This window comes from Macrosteles quadrilineatus, unplaced genomic scaffold (assembly GCF_028750875.1).
Source record: "Macrosteles quadrilineatus isolate MER2022 unplaced genomic scaffold, UCM_ALF_1.0 Scaffold_4__1_contigs__length_99947679, whole genome shotgun sequence".
Lineage (NCBI taxonomy): Eukaryota > Metazoa > Arthropoda > Insecta > Hemiptera > Cicadellidae > Macrosteles > Macrosteles quadrilineatus.
Genome location: NW_026542597.1, coordinates 71,304,091 through 71,323,430, shown reverse-complemented (window position 1 = coordinate 71,323,430; position 19,340 = coordinate 71,304,091). Strand labels below are relative to the sequence as shown.

Sequence of the window (19,340 nt, the reverse complement as noted above, 5' to 3'; positions counted from 1 at the left end):
CCATTTAAGAATATTTTTATGGATTACAAAGTTTTTCATTCTTATGGTGTTTAAGATAAGTTGTTTATGTTATGTTATGTGTAAAGTCATATTAATTATAAATTTAACTTAAATTTACTGTCATAGAAATGGCTAAGAGAAAATAGACAAGGACGTTACTAAACGAGGAATGCCTTTGGGCACTTTTGTTTTGAGAACCCATAGCCATTGTTGTAATTAGGTGTTTGTTTAGGTGGTGGGTTGTGTGGGTAGTTTTGTTGTGGCGAGTTTTAGCAAAAACTAAAGAAGACGGAACCCATTTTGTAGGTTTTACTATCACTCGACGCTTCCTGTTAGTCCATGAGTAAGCATAAGGAACAAAATAAATATGTTAGTAAAATTAATGAATGCTCTTTGCTGGTAGCACCCAAATTGTTTAAAATATTACTCTTAAAACATACAAACCATATCAATGTTATATTTAAACATCAAATTATTAAACATATTCATACTTTGCGTTAGGACACTAAATCATTTTTACAACGGAGTTAACAATACTTGTTTTTAACACAAATAAATCTATAGAAAGTAGATAGTCAGTTTCTAGTTAAAACAGAAATTATGTCAATAATATTAATAATTTTTTCAGTGTTTACAACAGAAACTTGGTTTTCCAAAAGGTGATTTGTGAGTTGGAGTTTGCTAAAACTAGAGCTAATGTGACTGTTCAACAAAACTTCTTCCCCACATAGGCAATTAAGATAAGAATGGTCCTTTATGAACACATTTCAGAGATTTTGTTGAACAGTCATAACACCTCTAGTTTGAAGAATCTCCGACACACAAAACGCCATTTCTTGCTTAGTAGTAGCGTATTAAACAAATCTGTCAAGATCAATCAAGTAGCCAAACGTTGGTATTAAGAGATGTTTTAATCAAGGCAAATAGACAATCCAACTGGTTAGTTCTGTACCATTAAACATGTTGGATTTTGGCAATGGTGAGTCGTAGTTCGTAGTCATCTTGAAATAGACTGGCTATTTTTGAACTCACAAGGACATTATACTTAGTTAGCCTTCAAACCAAGCAATGTAACTTTTCACTATAGGTCGCCTCTGGTAGGCTGTTACTGTGACCATGCAGCCCTACAGTTCTCAAAGGCTTAGGCTTTATTGGTTGGTTAAATGTTTACCTTGGACATGGTAATGCATTTACAGAGCTGATCGCTTTCTCCGCAAAGTTGATGACCCCGGAGTCTTCGATCTGCAGGGAGTGTATACAGCCGACAAAGTTGGTTATGTTGCTGTTAGGCGCCATGTGCTCTATGTTGGGTAAACCACCTGCAAGACATTATTTTTTGTAAGAATAGAAAATAAAAAAGGCGATGAATTGATTACTATTACTAGAAGTTTTATTGCTTGCCCAAAAAGAACACGGAAATGTTTAGTGGGTATTTAAACATGTATTTGAATTAAAAATTTGCTTCAGCTCCATACAGATTAGTATATTGTCTACTATTGAAAATTCAACGGTTAAGACATGTAGTTCCACTGACCGACATAGATGTTTCCGGCGGTATTGAGTTGCGTCAGCAGTCCGCCGCTCTCACCAAACACTTGACTCTCTCGATCGAGTATCAACAAGCCGTCCTTGCCTTGCCGCTTGATGACTACGGAATGTCTTTCTCCATCGTCGACTCGCTGTGTGGACCTGATCACTGCAGGCCTGGAGCCCAGTTCATAACTGAGCTGTAAGTAGCCGTCTACCACTGTAACATGTGATGCAAAAGAGATCTTAAATTAATCAAAGTCTAAAGGAGTTGAGCCCTCTATGGAGTACAATGGCTGATTACAAAGAAATTTATTCATTTCCATCTTAAAATCTTCATCACTAAGTAGTCCTAGTAATCTAAGTAGTAATGATAACTTTTTATATGATGTAAATTTATTTTACGTTACAACTTAGTGTCATGACTGTACATCTCTGCTGTTTTCTATGTTATAAAATTGTGATCTTACATATAAAAGGCATTGCTCAATAAATTGGTAAAACAAAAAGTGTGAAGTAGTTTGACATTTATTACGACAGGTAAGATACAATTTTTTACTCAATTAAAAACTATTTGGTACATTAACATTCATCAATGAACACTGCAAATTAAGTGTGACGGCAACAGCTAAGTTACTCACCGGCGACTGACAAATAGTCTTGTCCTGTTCCATCCATTTGCGGTGTCTGGCCGTGCCATAGCAGCAGACCGTTTGCTTGTGATGTGGTAAACTCTATATTGATCTGTTCTGCTTTATCCGGATCGGTGTGCGGAAGCAAGTCTTTGCTCAGTTCTATGTAGCCATCCCCGTTGAATTGAACCTCTGTTCTGAACTCAATTCCTAAAAAGTAATTTTTATCTCATTAGTAATGTAAAGAATTTGTAAATTGCAGATTGGAAGGCCAGCTCTTATGTTAGTGATAGTTTAGCCAGCTTGAATGAGAAAATTAGAGGTAGAGTAGAGTTAGGGAACTGAGGCTAAGGCCCCTTCCTACAAGGGCAACAGTCTTACCAATGTAAAAAGAAGCACAACAGGTGTGTCTGCACTCCTTATTAAACTTACTAATGCTGTCAACTTCCACCCAAACCGGACACTGTTAAATTTAAGTTGTGCCCTCCAGGGCCACGTTAAGGGTCAGTGGAGCCCTGGGCAAACCCAAAAGCAGTGGCCCCATTTTTTCCTAGTGCGGGCAGGCGGTGGTTGAGGGGCGCCCCCAAACCTTGGGCACCCCTGGGCATATGCCCAGTCTGCCCATTTATAAAAGTGGGCCTAGGGCCCTCCACTCCAGCTAAGCAACACATTAGTAAGATCAATATGAATTGTACATGTACATGATTCGAACCCACGCATGTAAAAAGACCTCTACGCTACACTCATCAGTGCAACTTCTAAGCCAACTGAGCTACCATGCCACCGTCGGTCAAACGGGTCGTTTGCCACAATGAGCACGCAAATTTAAAGAGGTTGGTGATCTCCTCTTGAAGGTTTGATTCAACATACTTACTAGAGGGCTAGAGCGTTAGCAGTACGACTATCTCGCAGGAAAATGCTGTGACGAGCTACACATGTAAGTTGTCGGAACAGATTACTTACTCTCTGTACATGTAGGGCCTGCGTATCCGAAGGGGCAGTCACACTTGTACGAGCTTGGTGTTCCGACGCAAGATCCCCCATTTTGGCAAGGCTGTAGTACTGCACACATGTCTTGTTCAGTCTCGCAGTCCTCACCTCTATAAAATGAGAAAATAAGTGTGATAGTAAATATTTACATTGGATGATCTATCAATAGTAATGGGTAAAACGTAAATTAAAATCTGAAAACCATTTAAAATCTGGAATAGTTTCAAATTATAAATTTATTTGATGAGTTTCAAAAAATCAAGAGAAGGGCCAAAATTAAACGCTCCTGTCTTTAATAGAGAAGAGACATTTTAAGAACGGAGGGATTTTTACTATTTAGGCATGTAAATGTAGTACAATGCATTTAAGATGTTGTGGACACATGCCAATGCATGTATATTTTTTTACCGACAATAGAATAAAGAGTGATTACTGATTACTATATTTTTCTGGAAACCCTGCCCTTGATTGAATCTTTACTATTATTACACCGAAGGTATTTTCAAAGTAGCCTACTTTGAAACATTTTGTATACATTCTGTCAGTCTCTGTGAGTTTTCTTTTAACTGTTGTGTTTGATTTTTCATGATCATAACCAGACAAGTAAATATGGTTTCAGAGTGTAAATTTGAGTTTTAAACATTAGATCAAATAAACAATTTTCAAATGTAACTTACGTGTATCCAGTGGGACAGCTGCATTGGTAACTCTTGCCGTCAGGTAGAGTGTAGCAGACGCCGTTGTTCTGACAGGGTCTAAACTGACACGGATCTCCGTAGCCACTAGAGCATTGCTCAATGTTGGCCGAGTCAACCACCGACCGAATCAGATCCAGATTGAGACCAGAAACTTGTACCTGTCGGATGCATAAAGAAATTTAAAAAAAATTCTAATAATTTGTTTAAACCAAATGCTGTACCACATGCTTCAAATATAAAATAAAATCTGATAATATGTCATTAAATATACTAGCATGCTAGACTCTAGAAAAAACGTTCTGCACATTACTTCAGGCTAAGCCTAGAGGGTTGGGGTCAGTTAGATATAGCCATTAACAATTGGCTAAATTTTAACCCCAGACCTTGGGGATCGAACCCAACACTTCAGTACTAAACCAGCTTGCCCTTTTCTCATTAAATATTAGTAAGCCTGATAATCACTTTTAATGTTGAAATCCTCCCGAAAAATTGTGCCTTGAAATGTTCTAAATTTGTAACATGCATTCCAGACTTGATTACTGTATCTTAGAAAATTTTTCTGATGTTATAATTAACATTTAATATTCAATCTTTCTTGACACAAAACTACATCCCTAGTAACACCCATGATAAATCATTGGACGGCATACCTACGGTGTTTACTGACACTATAGCAAAGTTTAAAAAGCTATAAAGATCACTCGGGATGGAGCAAAGTTTTATCAACAATCCATGTGTGATAAAGTGGGATTTTTCAATATATTTAAGCGGGATACAATAAAATCTTCTCAACCTGGGAAGAAGCTGTTTTGATTGTGAAGTAACAAAGTAATGAAGTAAGTACTATTTGGACCATTCCCTTAAAAACCGTTGAAAATTGCATCAGGTAAACGCATTAAAAATAAATATCCAAAAAGAATTGTCACCTCAGCGATGCATCCGTGGAATCCCTGGCGGACACCGACCCCAACGGCCGGTCTTATCCTTGACTTGTCAAAGCCTCCAATGTACAACGGAGTTGTAAACTTGAACACTCCTGCGGACACACCCTTGGACACCGGTAAGTCTCCAGTCACAGACAGCTGCGCGTCCAAACCTGACAACCCTGCGTTGACCGTCACCCACTGACCGGGCACTATCTCTCGGATACTCTGCAGCGTGTTCACTCCTGCAATTGTAACAATGTTTGTACATTCAAATTTATAAATACAAGGTTGGTTTATGGAGGAATGAACAGAAGCATGAATAAATTGATGGAAAAATATCAATAACATGGTTAGTTGTGGTTGAATTTGAAATTGATTTAAACTTAGTTTTTTTACTTTTATTTACCCATATTTTAGCGTGAATTTGACATTGTGCAATTTAATCTTTACCTATAGCACCAGACATGCAATAGCTTGTAAATAAAAAACATTTGGTGAGAAAAGTTTAAAAATGATATAACATTTAGGGATGGACGAGATTGAATTTTTAGTTCGAGACGAGACGAGACGAGATTTTTTATTTCTCATAAAATTTCGAGACGAGATCGAGACGGGATTTCCCTTCTCATACACAACGGGAAATGCACGTTCGGAATTTTTACCTGATTTTGTAACATTGTTAGATGACTGTTTAAATACAAAAATAATGATAATAGGCAAGGATATTTACTATCTTTTATTAAAAAACATCAGCATAACATTTTTTTATTAATCACACCTAAATTATTAAAAATGCCTACGATTAGGAAACATAGTGATATCAGTTAAAAGAGTTCAACTTATCCTAAAATAAAATAAATCATAAAATAAAATATTAATTTTTATAAAATAGTTACTTGTTTTGACTTTTTTATAGTAATAAAACATTCCTCACACTGTTAACAACTTAACAAAACTTCTCAAATGTTATTAAAATAATTAAAGTAATATTTACATTTTTGAAGAATTAATTAAATAAGAACGCCTTCGCAAAGGAAACGCAACTACAACACGCTCCTGTATTGCGGGTATTGCATTGACTTTCTGCAGGCGTTTTTAATTTTTTTTTTTTTTTTTTTTTATTTTTTTATTCTCGTCTCGATAAAAATCTCGGCCAAAAAGAAATCTCGTCTCGTGTAACGAGATTTAAAATTTCCCGAAATTTCGAGACTTGAACATTAAATAAATAGTACGTTACATGAACATAAATATGCATTCAGCTCATATAAAATTATGATAAATTGATAAGATAGTACGTTCAATCTGAATCTATGCTGATACTTAGAAGCACTCTTTCTTACTTTCTGAAAACTACCTGCAAATTTGATGGACGTTCAAATTTGAAGTCTCTCCACTTACGATAACCATTTTAGAAGATGAAACAGTACATACCTGAACCAGAATCAAACTTGAACTCAAGTCGTCTGTCTCGGATGGATAGGGAGGCAAAGTCACCAACTCCGTCGTCATTTTCAGAACAGTACAGCAGTAGTCCGTTGGAGTCGTCTGTCGGGTTGAATTTGAGACTTATTTTGATCCTGAGAACAAACAATTTTGTTGTAAAAATCAAAGCTTCAAATCCAGTTCTAGTTATTAGGATGAAAATAATGCATCATTTGATGTTGAGTTGCACTTTTTGTAACCTACTTTTAATTTTTGTTGGATAAAATATAATTTTAGAAGGATTTTGGAATATTACACTTAACGAATAATACAATTATATTGAAATACTTAAAAGTGAAGGCAGCCATCCAATAAAGCGAAACGGGATCCGAACCACTATGTCAACAATAATAAAATGTTAAAAAGCCTCAGGTATCAGCTGGATTTTACCTGAGCCACCCAGACAATAGTATAACCCCTAGCAACACCCCACAATGAACATATTGATGTTTTAGGCCAAAACTCAGTTACGATAAGATTTTGGCCCAATGCATTACACAACACTTGAAAACATTTAACAAAGATTGCAGAAGTTCTATCAAAGTCCTAAGTAGTCAACCCAATCCATTTTTCAGCTCCTAGAGCTAACCTAACTAAAGATTAGTTTACAGAATTACTTACTTGTTTAGAGTCTTTGGCGTAGGGTATGCAAGGAAGGAGTTCTTGGCAAAGGCTGGCTCAGTGATGGAGACATCACGTTCACAGCGATCCCCGGCCTTGCCCATGCCGCAGTAACACTCGAGTCCGTCGTCCGTATCAATGCAGCGTCCCGAGCCGCAAGCACCTGGGTAGCACGGCTCACCCTCGTGAGAGCAGTTCAATCCACTAAATCCTCTCGGACACAGGCAAGTATATCCAGACTGTGATAGTAAAATGAAATCAGTACACAAATTAAACTAATTTCACATATACAAAAAAAACATAATGTAGTCTTCAGACAATAAAAATGGCTACATTTTCATAAGAACCTAAATTAAATGTCTACAATTGGGACACTACATGTAATAAATGTGGGGAGTCCAAGGAGATTGCTAATCTTTTACTTCACTGCTTATCTGTGAATGAGGTTATGAAGGAGACAATGGACAGGAAAAGCAAGCTTAACCTAAACATCGCAGACATCCCATTTCACAAAAGTAACAAAATAGAAAACAAAAAAAGGGATCAATTTGAATATTTCAAGCCCACTGTCCCCCTTTTCAACATTGGGACTTTGGGACTTGGGAGTCACTATATTCTGGATGACTTCCTTGTTTTTCCTTTGGGTTTTCTTTTGTGTTACTTTTGTGAAGTGGTATGTCTACAAATTTTAAGGTAAAGCTGCTTATCCTGTCCTTTGACACCTTCATTGTCAGGGAATAAGCCTCTTCTAATCAAATCTGAATGAGATAAGAAATACAGGGACAACCCTTTGCCTCAGGAAGAGCCCATGGACATCATACTGCAGTTCACCAAGCAACTCAAGTTTAACGGTTCTGAGATACTGAACGGAGATCGTAAAAGAAACTCATGCCTTTGACACCCTTGGTAGTGGTCCTCCCCAATCAATCAATCGTATACCCAAAATTTTGGTTCCTTTTAATGAAAAGAACACACTTGCATTAAGAGCTCACCCTCTCTAAACATATTGTTTACAACGTTACATTGGATTCACCTTGGTAGGAGCCTCTTGACACACGCCAGAGTTGACGCATGGGTTGACTGCACAAGTCTCACAAGTCGTAACTCCTTCTGCATCCTTCTTCTCCTGCATTATGTCAATCTCTTCTTTGTCGTTTATGACAAGTCGGCTGATACAACCTGATAAGAATGAAGAATATATAAGTTTGAGAGAGGTGAAAAGTTGATCAACGAAAACATTTTTGTTGCAAGGCCCAAAAGACAACAATAAATATGCCAACAATATACAGTATATGGAATAACTATGCCATATTATGTTTATTTACCGGAATTTAATTAATAATGACCAATTGGATCTCCAATTTAAAAAGAGTTTCTAATACAACTTTCAAAACACAAATTGTACTGATTTAAGGATAAATAGCCAAAAACCTTTATGCACATATTTTTATTCAAACTATAAATCAACAAAAGTTTTTCTGAAAAATTTCTAAAGATTTTGGATAAATAATATCTATAATAAACATTCTATTAGAGGCTCATGCAACTGTGTTCTGGGAGTAAAAACTGGATACAGCTGGTCTGTGTAGTGAGTGCTATTTATTGGGGGAGCAGGGTATCATGTCCTCCGAGATATTGGGCTTAAATCCCACCAATCAAATGAATTTAGCTTTGTGATAAGTAGTCCTTTAGGCCTAGCCGAATGAATGTGTAAATCGTTTCACTAGAGCCTATCGTTCTTGGATGTGGAAATAGGAAACTATCTATATCTATACAATCTATACAATTATATAAAAATCTAACGGTGTCTGTCTGTATGTGTGTTACTAATAGGTGCAGCAACTACTGAACCAACTGGGCTTAAATTTTACAAAAATGTAGCTACCATACCAAGGACCATTATAGGACTATTCAAATTTCGATACTGACCGTAGGCTTTGCCCCTTTGGCTTTAAAAGTCCTAAAGTGACCATTTTAAAAGTAAATATTGATTGGTCTCCATGGCTGTGATGAGAATACTAACAACGTTTGTTTACATTTGCTTTGACATTTAAATGTAAACAAGAAGAACTGCTAAACTGCATATTTCACAATTTCAGACAGCTGATACAAAGAAATTAAATATGATATTTTCCATAACTATGAGGTAGGTTTATTTTAATCTAACCTTTTATCATGGATTATTTATTCCAAAACCATGTCAATGATTATAGAAAAAAAAGATTCTATAACCATTGCTGTATCAACTCCGGCTCTGCTTTGGATTTTTTAAAGCGTATAAGTTATGAAAATAATGTTATTGATATGTTTTCATTGAAACAGTATTAAAATTACAGAATTAATTTGAAGACTAATTTAAATAAATTCTAACTGCTTAGCATGTATTAGATTAACTTAACATAACTTGCTCATCACATTGTTTTTTATATGTATATTTAGGAAAATTAATTTATTGTGTTTTGCTTAACCTATGCTCGCTTAAATTAAACTAAAGAATATCATCAATAACTAAATTGTACGTTGATTTTTGTGTTCTAAAATCTGTTGTATATATGTAACTATATTTAATTATCAAATGCTAATACAAAATACTCTTATTTTTTCTTAACATAAATTTCAGTTCACATTTACTTTATTTGATACATTTATTATTTGTGTTTTGCCACACCACTGATTAAATTAAACTAGGGATGGTCAAGTCTCGAAATTTCGGGAAATTTTCGGGAAATTTTAAATCTCGTTACACGAGACGAGATTTCATTTTGGCCGAGATTTTTATCGAGACGAGAATAAAAAAAAAAAAAAAAAAAATTAAAAACGCCTGCAGAAAGTCAATGCAATACCCGCAATACAGGAGCGTGTTGTAGTTGCGTTTCCTTTGCGAAGGCGTTCTTATTTAATTAATTCTTTAAATGTAAATATTACTTTAATTATTTTAATAATATTACTTTAATAACATTTGAGAAGTTTTGTTAAGTGTAAGTAGTGTGAGGTTTATTAGCCTTCTATAAAAAGTCAAAACAAGTAACTATTTTATGAAAATTAATATTGCTTTTATTCTATGATTTATTTTATTTTAGGATAAGTTGAACTCTATCCTAACTGATATCACTATGTTTCCTAGGCATTTTTAATAAGTTAGGCGTGATTAATAAAAAAATGTTATGCTGATGTTTTTTAATAAAAGATTGTAAATATTCTTGCCTATTATCATTATTTTTGTATTTAAACAGTCATCTAACAATGTTACAAAATCAGGTAAAAATTTTGAACGTGCATTTCCCGTTGTGTATGAGAAGGGAAATCCCGTCTCGATCTCGTCTCGAAATTTTATGAGAAATAAAAAATCTCGTCTCGTCTCGTCTCGAACTAAAAATCCAATCTCGTCCATCCCTAAATTAAACCAAGGAAAATATCATAAAACTAAGCAGTACACAGTGTTCTTTTGTTTCTAAAATCAATGAAATATCTGTTACTATGTTTACTTAATGGTAAGTGTGAAAATGTAAAGGCAATGCACGATGGAAGTGATTAAAAGAACGAGTTTGTATATTAAGTTGTTTGTTGATTTTTTGTAGGGTGGAATCAGAGATGCAATGAAACATATACTGTATTTGCTATTACATTTTTTAGTCCTAAAAAATCATATTAGTTTTGTCTGCTGTCTTTAATGCTAAATTATTTGTTTAAAAATTTTTATAGTACCTATAGATATAGTTTCATTAATATTTCAAAAACTGTATTGATAAGGCACAGCAATATTTCTAAAGTTTATAACAGCTGACTTAGTTTTGTTAATGATTTATTGTGAGTGAAGAAACTGAAGATGAAGATGGAAGGATTTGTGATTTAATTAGGGATGGACGGGTCCCGAAATTTCGGGAATTTTTCGGGAAAAAAATATTCCCGATTATCGGGACGGGATTACATTTGACTCGGGAATTTTTCGGGACGGGATTTGGTCCGATCGTCGGCGATTTTTCCGCTTCGCGAGTGCCGATAACGCCGTTATTGCGAGCGATAGGTCCGCGAACGCAGGAGACGAAGTCATACCGACGATCGCGCCGTGACCGCGGAGTCCTACCGACGATCGCGCCGTGACCGCGAGTCATACCGACGATCGCGCCGTGACCGTGGAGTCATAACGACGATCGCGCCGTGACCGCGGAGTCCTACCGACGATCGCGCCGTAACCGCGAGTCATACCGACGATCGCGCCGTGACCGCAAGTCATAACGACGATCGCGCCGTGACCGCGGAGTCCTACCGACGATCGCGCCGTGACCGCGGAGTCATAATGACGATCGCGCCGTGACCACGAGTCACAACGACGATCGCACCGTGACCGCGGAGTCCTACCGACGATCGCGCCGTGACCGCGTGTCATGACGACGATCGCGCCGTGACCGCGGAGTCATGCTGACGATCGAGCCGTGATCGCGAGACATACTGACGATAACCCCGTGACCGCGGAGTCATACCGACGATCGCGCCGTGACCGCGGAGTCATACCGACGATCGCGCCGTGACCGCGGAGTCATACCGACGATCGCGCCGTGACCGCGGAGTCATACCGACGATCGCGCCGTGACCCGCGAGTCACAAGTTACTCGCCTGTAACTTGTCGGTACCTGTAAATTGTTACCCATTTTTTGGTTTTTATAGATCAGTGCCACGAATGGTAAAAATTGATTTCGTATGACTTTTTTGGTAACTGCAATACAGTACTTTCTTTTTATGCACAGAAAAAAATCCCGTCCCAGCCCGTCCCGAAAATAGGGAAGGAAATAAAAATCCCGTCCCGTCCCTTCCCGAACTAAAAATCCAATCCCGTCCATCCCTAGATTTAATATAAAGAAGAGTGAAATTTAAAAAATGTTCATTTTAATTTAATAATTAGTATTTTTGCAACTTCAAAATTGAAATTTAAAATGTCAATAATAAATTAAAAGATATGTAAGATGAAGGTAAGTCAATGTTTTATTCGAAGATTTGGTAAGTTTTTCTCATATCAGCCTACACAAGATTTAAAATTAATCAAAACCAAAATGGTGGTACCCACTACTTACCAGATTTAAAAGTCATATAACTTAAACATTTCTATTAAGGCTATAAAAGTTGAATTTTGTTTCTAAAAGCGTTGGGGGATGTGTAACTATTATATGCAACATATGCAGATGTAAAGATTAAAATGTTTGTATTTTGTGTCCTCTTCCCGTTGCAAAGAACGGGTACAACAGCTAGTATAAGAATATAAGTGCTATTACTAACCAACAAATCCTGTGTCGAAGCCGTTCTGACTGTGTATTCTAGTGAAGTCAGGCACTCCACCCAAGTACAATGGCTGGGTGAGATCCAATCCTTGCATGCGGCCCACTGACTTGCCTGTGTAGTACTGGTTCTCATCCACATACATGGTTCCTGCATACACACATCAAACTTACAGGTTAAAAACAGACATCTGAATTTTTCAGGTTCCTGTGGCCCACCAGAATAAGCCCTATTTTTGAATATAAGCGTTTTGTGTAGGAATGGAAAATTTTGGGAAAAAATATTCCCGATCATCGGGTTTGGATTAAATTTGATTGAGGATTTTCTTGGGATGGGATTTGATCCGATCATTATCGATTTCACTGCGTCCCGAGTGATAATGAAGACGTATTCTACCGTCCTGAAAACTATTGCTGGTAGGGTGAGTTGAAGATGATTATGTTTCTGTAATTGCAAGAGAGACTTAAAATTGACAAAAATTGTTTTTGAATTGTGCAAACTATCAAACTACATGGATAAGTAACATAAAAAATTGCTTACTAAATTATTAAATATACATGTTTTTAGATCTGTAGACAGTTATTCAAGAGTTTTTAATTTACAATGACAGTGAAGACCACCCTTATAAACCAAAATACAGTCATACAGCTTATATACTACAGTCTGAAGTTCAACTGACCGTCTTTCTTGAACCGACTCAGTTGCACAGTGTGCCACTCTCCGAGAGACAGTTTCTGAGAGCCTTGGATGATTCCTGGTCCAGAACCGACATCAAACCGGAACTCGGGAATTCCGTCTCGTAAACCGAACGAGATGAAATCGCCTTTACCATCTGGGTGTTGACCGTTGTACAGGATCAAACCTGTCAAACAATAAATCAGAAAATCAGCGTGATAAAAATGAAAATAATACTTTTACCACAGATGACTTTATCGGTCCCTTTCTGTAATGACTTTCTAATCTACAAAGATTACAGAAAAAGGCACTGTTTCAATTGGTGAAAAATAATTTTAATAGATGAAAATGTAAAAGCCTTATTAATACCGATATTAACATTCAAAGTAGACCTAACCACTTACCATTAGGGTTCTCCGGTTTGAAAGTGATCTCCAGGCTAACGGAAAGATAGGTGTTGGGTAGCGTCGGCAGCGCCAGGTAAGAGTTGGGTGCCTGAGCAAAGAACGGCACAGCACCGTGAACCAGGGTGATCATGGGAATGTCTACGGTGATGTTGCCGTTGCTGGCCGTACAGATGTAGAGTCCTGCATCCTTGTATGTCACAGCCGGGATGGTCAGGTGTTTCTGCAAGTAGACAAGACAACCAGTGATTATATGGTATAATACACAGAGCAATTAGTTAGAAAGGCAACTACTTTACTTTAAATTTCCCTGTCGTCTAATCAGCCATTACATCAGCTATGTGGTTATTTAAGTTACTCAGCTGATCTTCAAAACATATGTGAGACGTCTTATTAAATCGCCTAGGTCATTGGATTGTGTTTGCTAGCAAAAGGTATGTTGCTAGCAAAAGATGTGCTGCTAGCAAAAGGTGTGCTGCTAGCAAAAGGTGTGCTGCTAGCAAAAGGTGTGCTGCTGGCAAAAGGTGTGCTGCTAGCTAAAGGGGTGCTGCTAGCAAAAGGTGTGCTGCTAGCAAAAGGTGTGCTGCTAGCAAAATGTGTACTGCTAGCAAAAGGTGTGCTGCTAGCAAAATGTGTACTGCTAGCAAAAAGTGTGTTTGCTAGCAAAAGGTGTGCTGCTAGCAAAAGGTGTGCTGCTAGCAAAATGTGTACTGCTGGCAAAAGGTGTGCTGCTAGCAAAAGGGGTGCTGCTAGCAAAAGGTGTGCTGCTAGCAAAAGGTATGTTGCTAGCAAAAGGTAGTTTAAGTGGCAATTGTAACTCTTTAAAATAAAATAACCTTGTCACCTTGTTTGAAATATCACACCATTACATAAAAAACCTTTATAATGGATTATGAGTGGATGTAATAGTATACTAACCCCAGATATCTGAGCGTTTGACGGCAACACTCCTCCATGCTTGGTCCAGGTGTGAGTGATGGGACCCTCCAGATCAATGTTACACACAAGGTCCACTGTCTGTCCGTAATTAGCTGTCACTGTCTCGGCTGAGGCGGCATCGTGGGTCGGCCGATCATCTACACACAAATCAAATTAACTTAATTCAATGTATGCAAGATCAAACAATTTAAGATGAGCTATGTGACTGAAGAATCTGCTGGTAAATTGATGAGATGAGGTTTGTGTTTGCAAAAAACTCAGATTTAAAATCTATTACCAGATCTGTGAATTTGTTATAAATTGGTTTAAAGTGGACCTGAACTGTTAGTCAACATTAAAAAGAACTCTTGGATTAAGTAGCTTCTGCAGCAGTTAAGTGTAAGATACTAAATTGTTACAATAATATTTACAATTAATTTGTATTAACTTACCAAATTCAATTGAAGCAGGAGCATGTAAAATAATCATACAATCTTAGTTCAAACTTAAAATATTAATATTCCTCAAAGATTGTTCTAACACAATATACTTAAATATGTACATATTAAGTTAAGATATCAAAAGTCTACGATAATGTTCAAATGAATGGCAAATTTAGTTTTCACCTTTGTTTTTAACACTTATAATTAATACTAAACAAATACATAATTAGCCATAGAAAGACTAAAAGTATGTTCAAATAAATGATAAAATTTAGTTTTCGATTTTTGTTTTTGTTTTAAGAGGTTGGGGGCCTCTTTTAACCTTGCAAATGCCCGTCCACATAGACTAACTGCCCGTGCGGTTGCTAACTTTTACTGTAAAGCAAGGAGTGACCCGGTAGAGTACAAAGGTGAACTGTACTGATAAAATTTAGTGGCAGTGACCAGGATCTGAACCCACGACATCGCTGCCTTGGGCCCGAAGTCCGCGACGCTACCAACTGAGCCACCGACTCACTAAATTCTCACTTTTAATTCTATACATTTAGTCTTCTGATTGTGCTTGGAAAGACAACTTAAATTTCTCCACCAAATAAAGTACTTACCAAATACAGAGAGTAAATAGTCCTTGTCGTAACGGTTGTTGTTTAGATAAGCAGTACATCTGTACGTTCCGTTGTTCTCAGATGTAGCTTGGGTTATTCTGAAAAGATAGAAAAATATTAGAAGACATCTGTCAAAATATAAAAGCTCAGTTTACTCCTTACTTTATTCAGACAATGGTGTACCTTACATTTAGTCAATTGTTGGCCAATAAAAAAAATTAACAATCAACACAGTTCACTAGATTAAAGATTTGTTATATTCTATATTGTTGGTACCGTAACTGAAATAATCTTTTCTTGGTAAAGCTAAATTAAGGGGTTGGAAAACTGTGTTTTGATAGATAGAAATCAATATAGGACACAAATACTGAATCATACAACACCAAAAATATCTCTGACGACATTTTAGCACCTGGTGATATATTCACAAGTGTATGGACGTGGAATGTATTGCTAGATTTGTGGTTAGCGTCTCAGACTTCAGTGCGAGAGGGGTGAGTTTTGATTTCTGATAATCTACAAAATTTAGGGTCACTACTTTGTCTTACAATTATTTGTAACACATACACCATAATAACACAGGATTGTTTGGCTAAATCACAGGTACTTTAAATTTGATAGTTTTTTATGTTACCTAAGAACTTGGCCGCTCTGCCGAGCATTGGAAGGCAGACTTCGTCCGTCACTAAGAGACCAATATTGCTTGACGTTGGACGGTCCGAGCACAGTACATCGTAAGTCAACTGTATCTCCGTAATGCACCTCTCGCTTGCTTGCCTCGATTTGCAGCTCAACCTCATTCAAACCTGCCAAAGTATATGTTTATCTTAACAATATTTACATTTACATTAATTACAAAGTGTATAAAATTTTGATAAAGTTAAATATTTAGAATGAAATGTTGATGTGTTGATTTACAAGATAGGTTCATGAACTGTAGATAAAAAAAGTTGACGTTATATTATTATTTGTAATAGAAACAAACAATGTAAAATATTATATTGACCACAATGACAATGATACCCAAAGAAAAAAAAAATTGAACTGTGTTATGAACACGTAGGAAACATTAAAAAGATGAAGTGAATTGGTAGCCACAAATATGCGTTTTATGTAATTTTCATTTTACAGGAGTACAATTTAAAACTATGTTAACTGATGATTTGTTAATGATAAAACATAGAGATGGAGAATTGCTACAGTGACGCATCTTAAGAGTTTTCATCACCTATGAAAGTGATGAGTACAATGACTATTGTAATTGCACAAAGGTTATTTACATCTGAAACGAAATAACATGAAAAAGAAACCAACATTTTCCCCATGCAATTTAGTGAAACATTTTTATATTATTAGGTGCACAACCACAATTTAGATTGGTTAAAAATTGCTTTACTGGTTATAAATCATGCAGGTACTTGGAGTTGGTTTTTAAGAGTTTACTGTAGATACTGAACAACTAAGTATTTTAACATTGTTTAAAGTGAGTTGGCAATTTTGTCACAATTACTGTACTTGAATTATCTAGCCACTATAAGTTTAAGGCTGAAATTACACCTTTTAAATAAAACCATTATTCCACCAACTCCAAGGGTAAAATTTCCCCATACACTCCATGAGTTATATAATCATGCAATTAAAAATAATATAAGGTGATAAGTTCATGCATGGATTTTAAGTAAATATAATCCAAAGTGGTGGAATCATACCCATAGAAGAATTCTTTGACGTCCTGGCTAAAAGTATGGCACATAGAACACACTAATAGACTAGTTTTAATTGATTAGAAATGATATTTTTATGATATGAAAACGAGAAAGGAGTAGAGTAAAATTAACAGATAATGCTAGGTTTTATTATTGACTTGTGATAAACCCCACAGTAGTTTTAGAACTGTTAACGTTTTACACTTATTTTTAGCAAATAAGAAAAGAAAATGTTTAAGCTGCACATTTTTAGAGTTATTTACAGGATTTTTATATCAGGAACTGATTAGAATAGAAGAGAATGGGAGAGATAGTTATTAACAGTGATCATGATATGATACCACTAAGATGTTAATTATTTAAAAATTGAGTGATGTGAATTAATTGCGATTTAGTTTTTGCAGTATTTGTCTACTAAAGTCGGGACCACATAAGTTTGCGGTTGAGGGAGGAGCCTATTTACCATATGGTTTTGTTGAATGAACCAATGAGAACGGTGCGGTGTTGCCAAATCTAATAGTACCAGCTGATTTGAAAATATTGCTTTGTACATTTTAATTTGTGTTGTCATTGGCGATGTGGCAACGTCGCACGAGCCTTGTCTTGTGATTGGCTGCCACCAACTGCAAACTTATGTGGTCCCGACTTTAAACATAATTTTAAACATAAAAACATACATTTTCAACACAAATTTCTTTTAATGAAAAAAATTTAATAAAACAACATTTTAAATTTAAGTTGATGGATATTTTGAATAAAAAGTTAAAATGTTTATTTTATTTAATTTCATACGTTTAATCATGTTATAATCGCACACAAAATTATAAGCTAAAGGGAAGAAGTTCAGTTGTAAATAAATTTTAAGTAGGCCTACTAAATATTTTGAACTGCTTAAAAAAAAAAAAAAAATAAATTTCATTCAAAAATGAAAATGTGTAAGCACTTACTAAATTTATCAGTTCTCTAAAGCCTACAAAATAAGACAAATCTTCACTTATTGTTTTAGTTTTAATACTTCCTATGGGAGTAAATTATGATTTTTAAAAATCTCTCAGCATATAAAAATTCTTTCCCTTGCACATAGCACAATAGTAGCAGCCAATGATTTCCCGTTTACTTCTGTGCGATGCAGTACACAATACAATTCCTGCTTATCCGAACCCCACTAATCTGAACTAGTGCTGATAACCTCGCCTCTATCGTACTACCAATTTACCACTTAATCACTGGCGACCACTATTGTGCCCATGTGCAAGGGGTTTTACAAGTTACTGTTATCCAAATCCAAACCAACCACGTCCAGGTCGTATCTGACATGATGCCTCGTCCGAGCCGTCGGAACAGTCTGCTCGTCCGTCGCACACTCTAATCAGAGGGATGCACAGCGGCATGCTGTTCTTACATGGTTGCTCGTCTGACGAGCACGGGCCTCTCTAGCAGGCAGCAAATCAATCAAACCAAATCAATACGTGCACTCTACTTAGAATAGACGGCAAAGGACTTGTTTTGATCAGGTCAAAGTGAAAAGTGAAATAATAGTAGTTGTACAACCTAATTTACCTATTGTACCATTTTAGTTGTTATTAGATGTTTTTGATAGGTACGATGAATCAATCACTTACCTAGATGTCTATGGGGTTTTCTTCTAAAAATCAATGACATTCACAGTGACCCAGGTTGAAGTCTTTGAAAATGTGTACTGATTTTGTTGAATTAGAAAACAGTTTAAGAGTCGGCTTACTCACTGTTTTTTTTTACTTTTCAAGCTCGGGCCTTCAAGGCCCTTGTGGACTGGCAAATGCATGGTTTTATGAGACTGTTAAATGCTCTTAAAAACAAACAAAATGATTTTAAACTTTGTAAGCCACAAGTTGATTACAAAGTAAAATATGAAAGTGTGTTGATTCTTCAAAGAATTTAATGTTTATGACTAAATACATAATTTATATGCTATCTGATATTTTTAAATTTTCCTTTTAATTTTGGTAGATGAAATATGAAAATTGTTCAACTACTTATTTTTGTCTCCAAATAAAAATTAATTGAGTCGGATTTGTTTTAAATTGAAATCAGGGACTATTCAGTGACTTCCTTACTTAGTGACCTGTAGTCACTCTAGTGTGCATAATGATGTCCTTTGCCGTTGTTATTCTAGGTATCGTGGTTCACACTACGAGCACTTAACTTGCCAAAAGTAAAGTGTTAGAAAGATTTTAATTTGTTAATGCTATTGACCAAAGGGTTACCCAAAATAAGGTCAAAATTCTATAGCCTTTTAAATAATAAATTTATCTATTTCTTTGCTGTAGGATATCTTCAGATAAAATTAGATTTTAGTACTTTTTATATTTATATTTTGCTGTAAATCTTAGAAAAATAAATAAATTCTACAAATTTGGTTTTAGAACCACATTGGTATTTGTAGAAGTTTTTTTTGCAAAG

General features: G+C 36.0%; 1 protein-coding gene across 1 annotated transcript in view; it reads right to left on the bottom strand.

Annotated features, from left to right (window-relative positions):
• The window catches only part of LOC128992711 (basement membrane-specific heparan sulfate proteoglycan core protein-like), a 385,028-nt gene that overhangs the window by 2,350 nt on the left and 363,338 nt on the right, over positions 1-19,340 (bottom strand). Inside the window, exons 72-76 of the mRNA XM_054416431.1 lie at positions 3,827-4,005; positions 3,123-3,259; positions 2,169-2,369; positions 1,535-1,747; positions 1,172-1,319 (exon numbers count right to left, since the gene is read on the bottom strand). Coding sequence (XP_054272406.1) covers positions 1,172-1,319; positions 1,535-1,747; positions 2,169-2,369; positions 3,123-3,259; positions 3,827-4,005 — 878 coding nt within the window. The remainder of the gene's footprint in view (positions 1-1,171; positions 1,320-1,534; positions 1,748-2,168; positions 2,370-3,122; positions 3,260-3,826; positions 4,006-19,340) is intronic.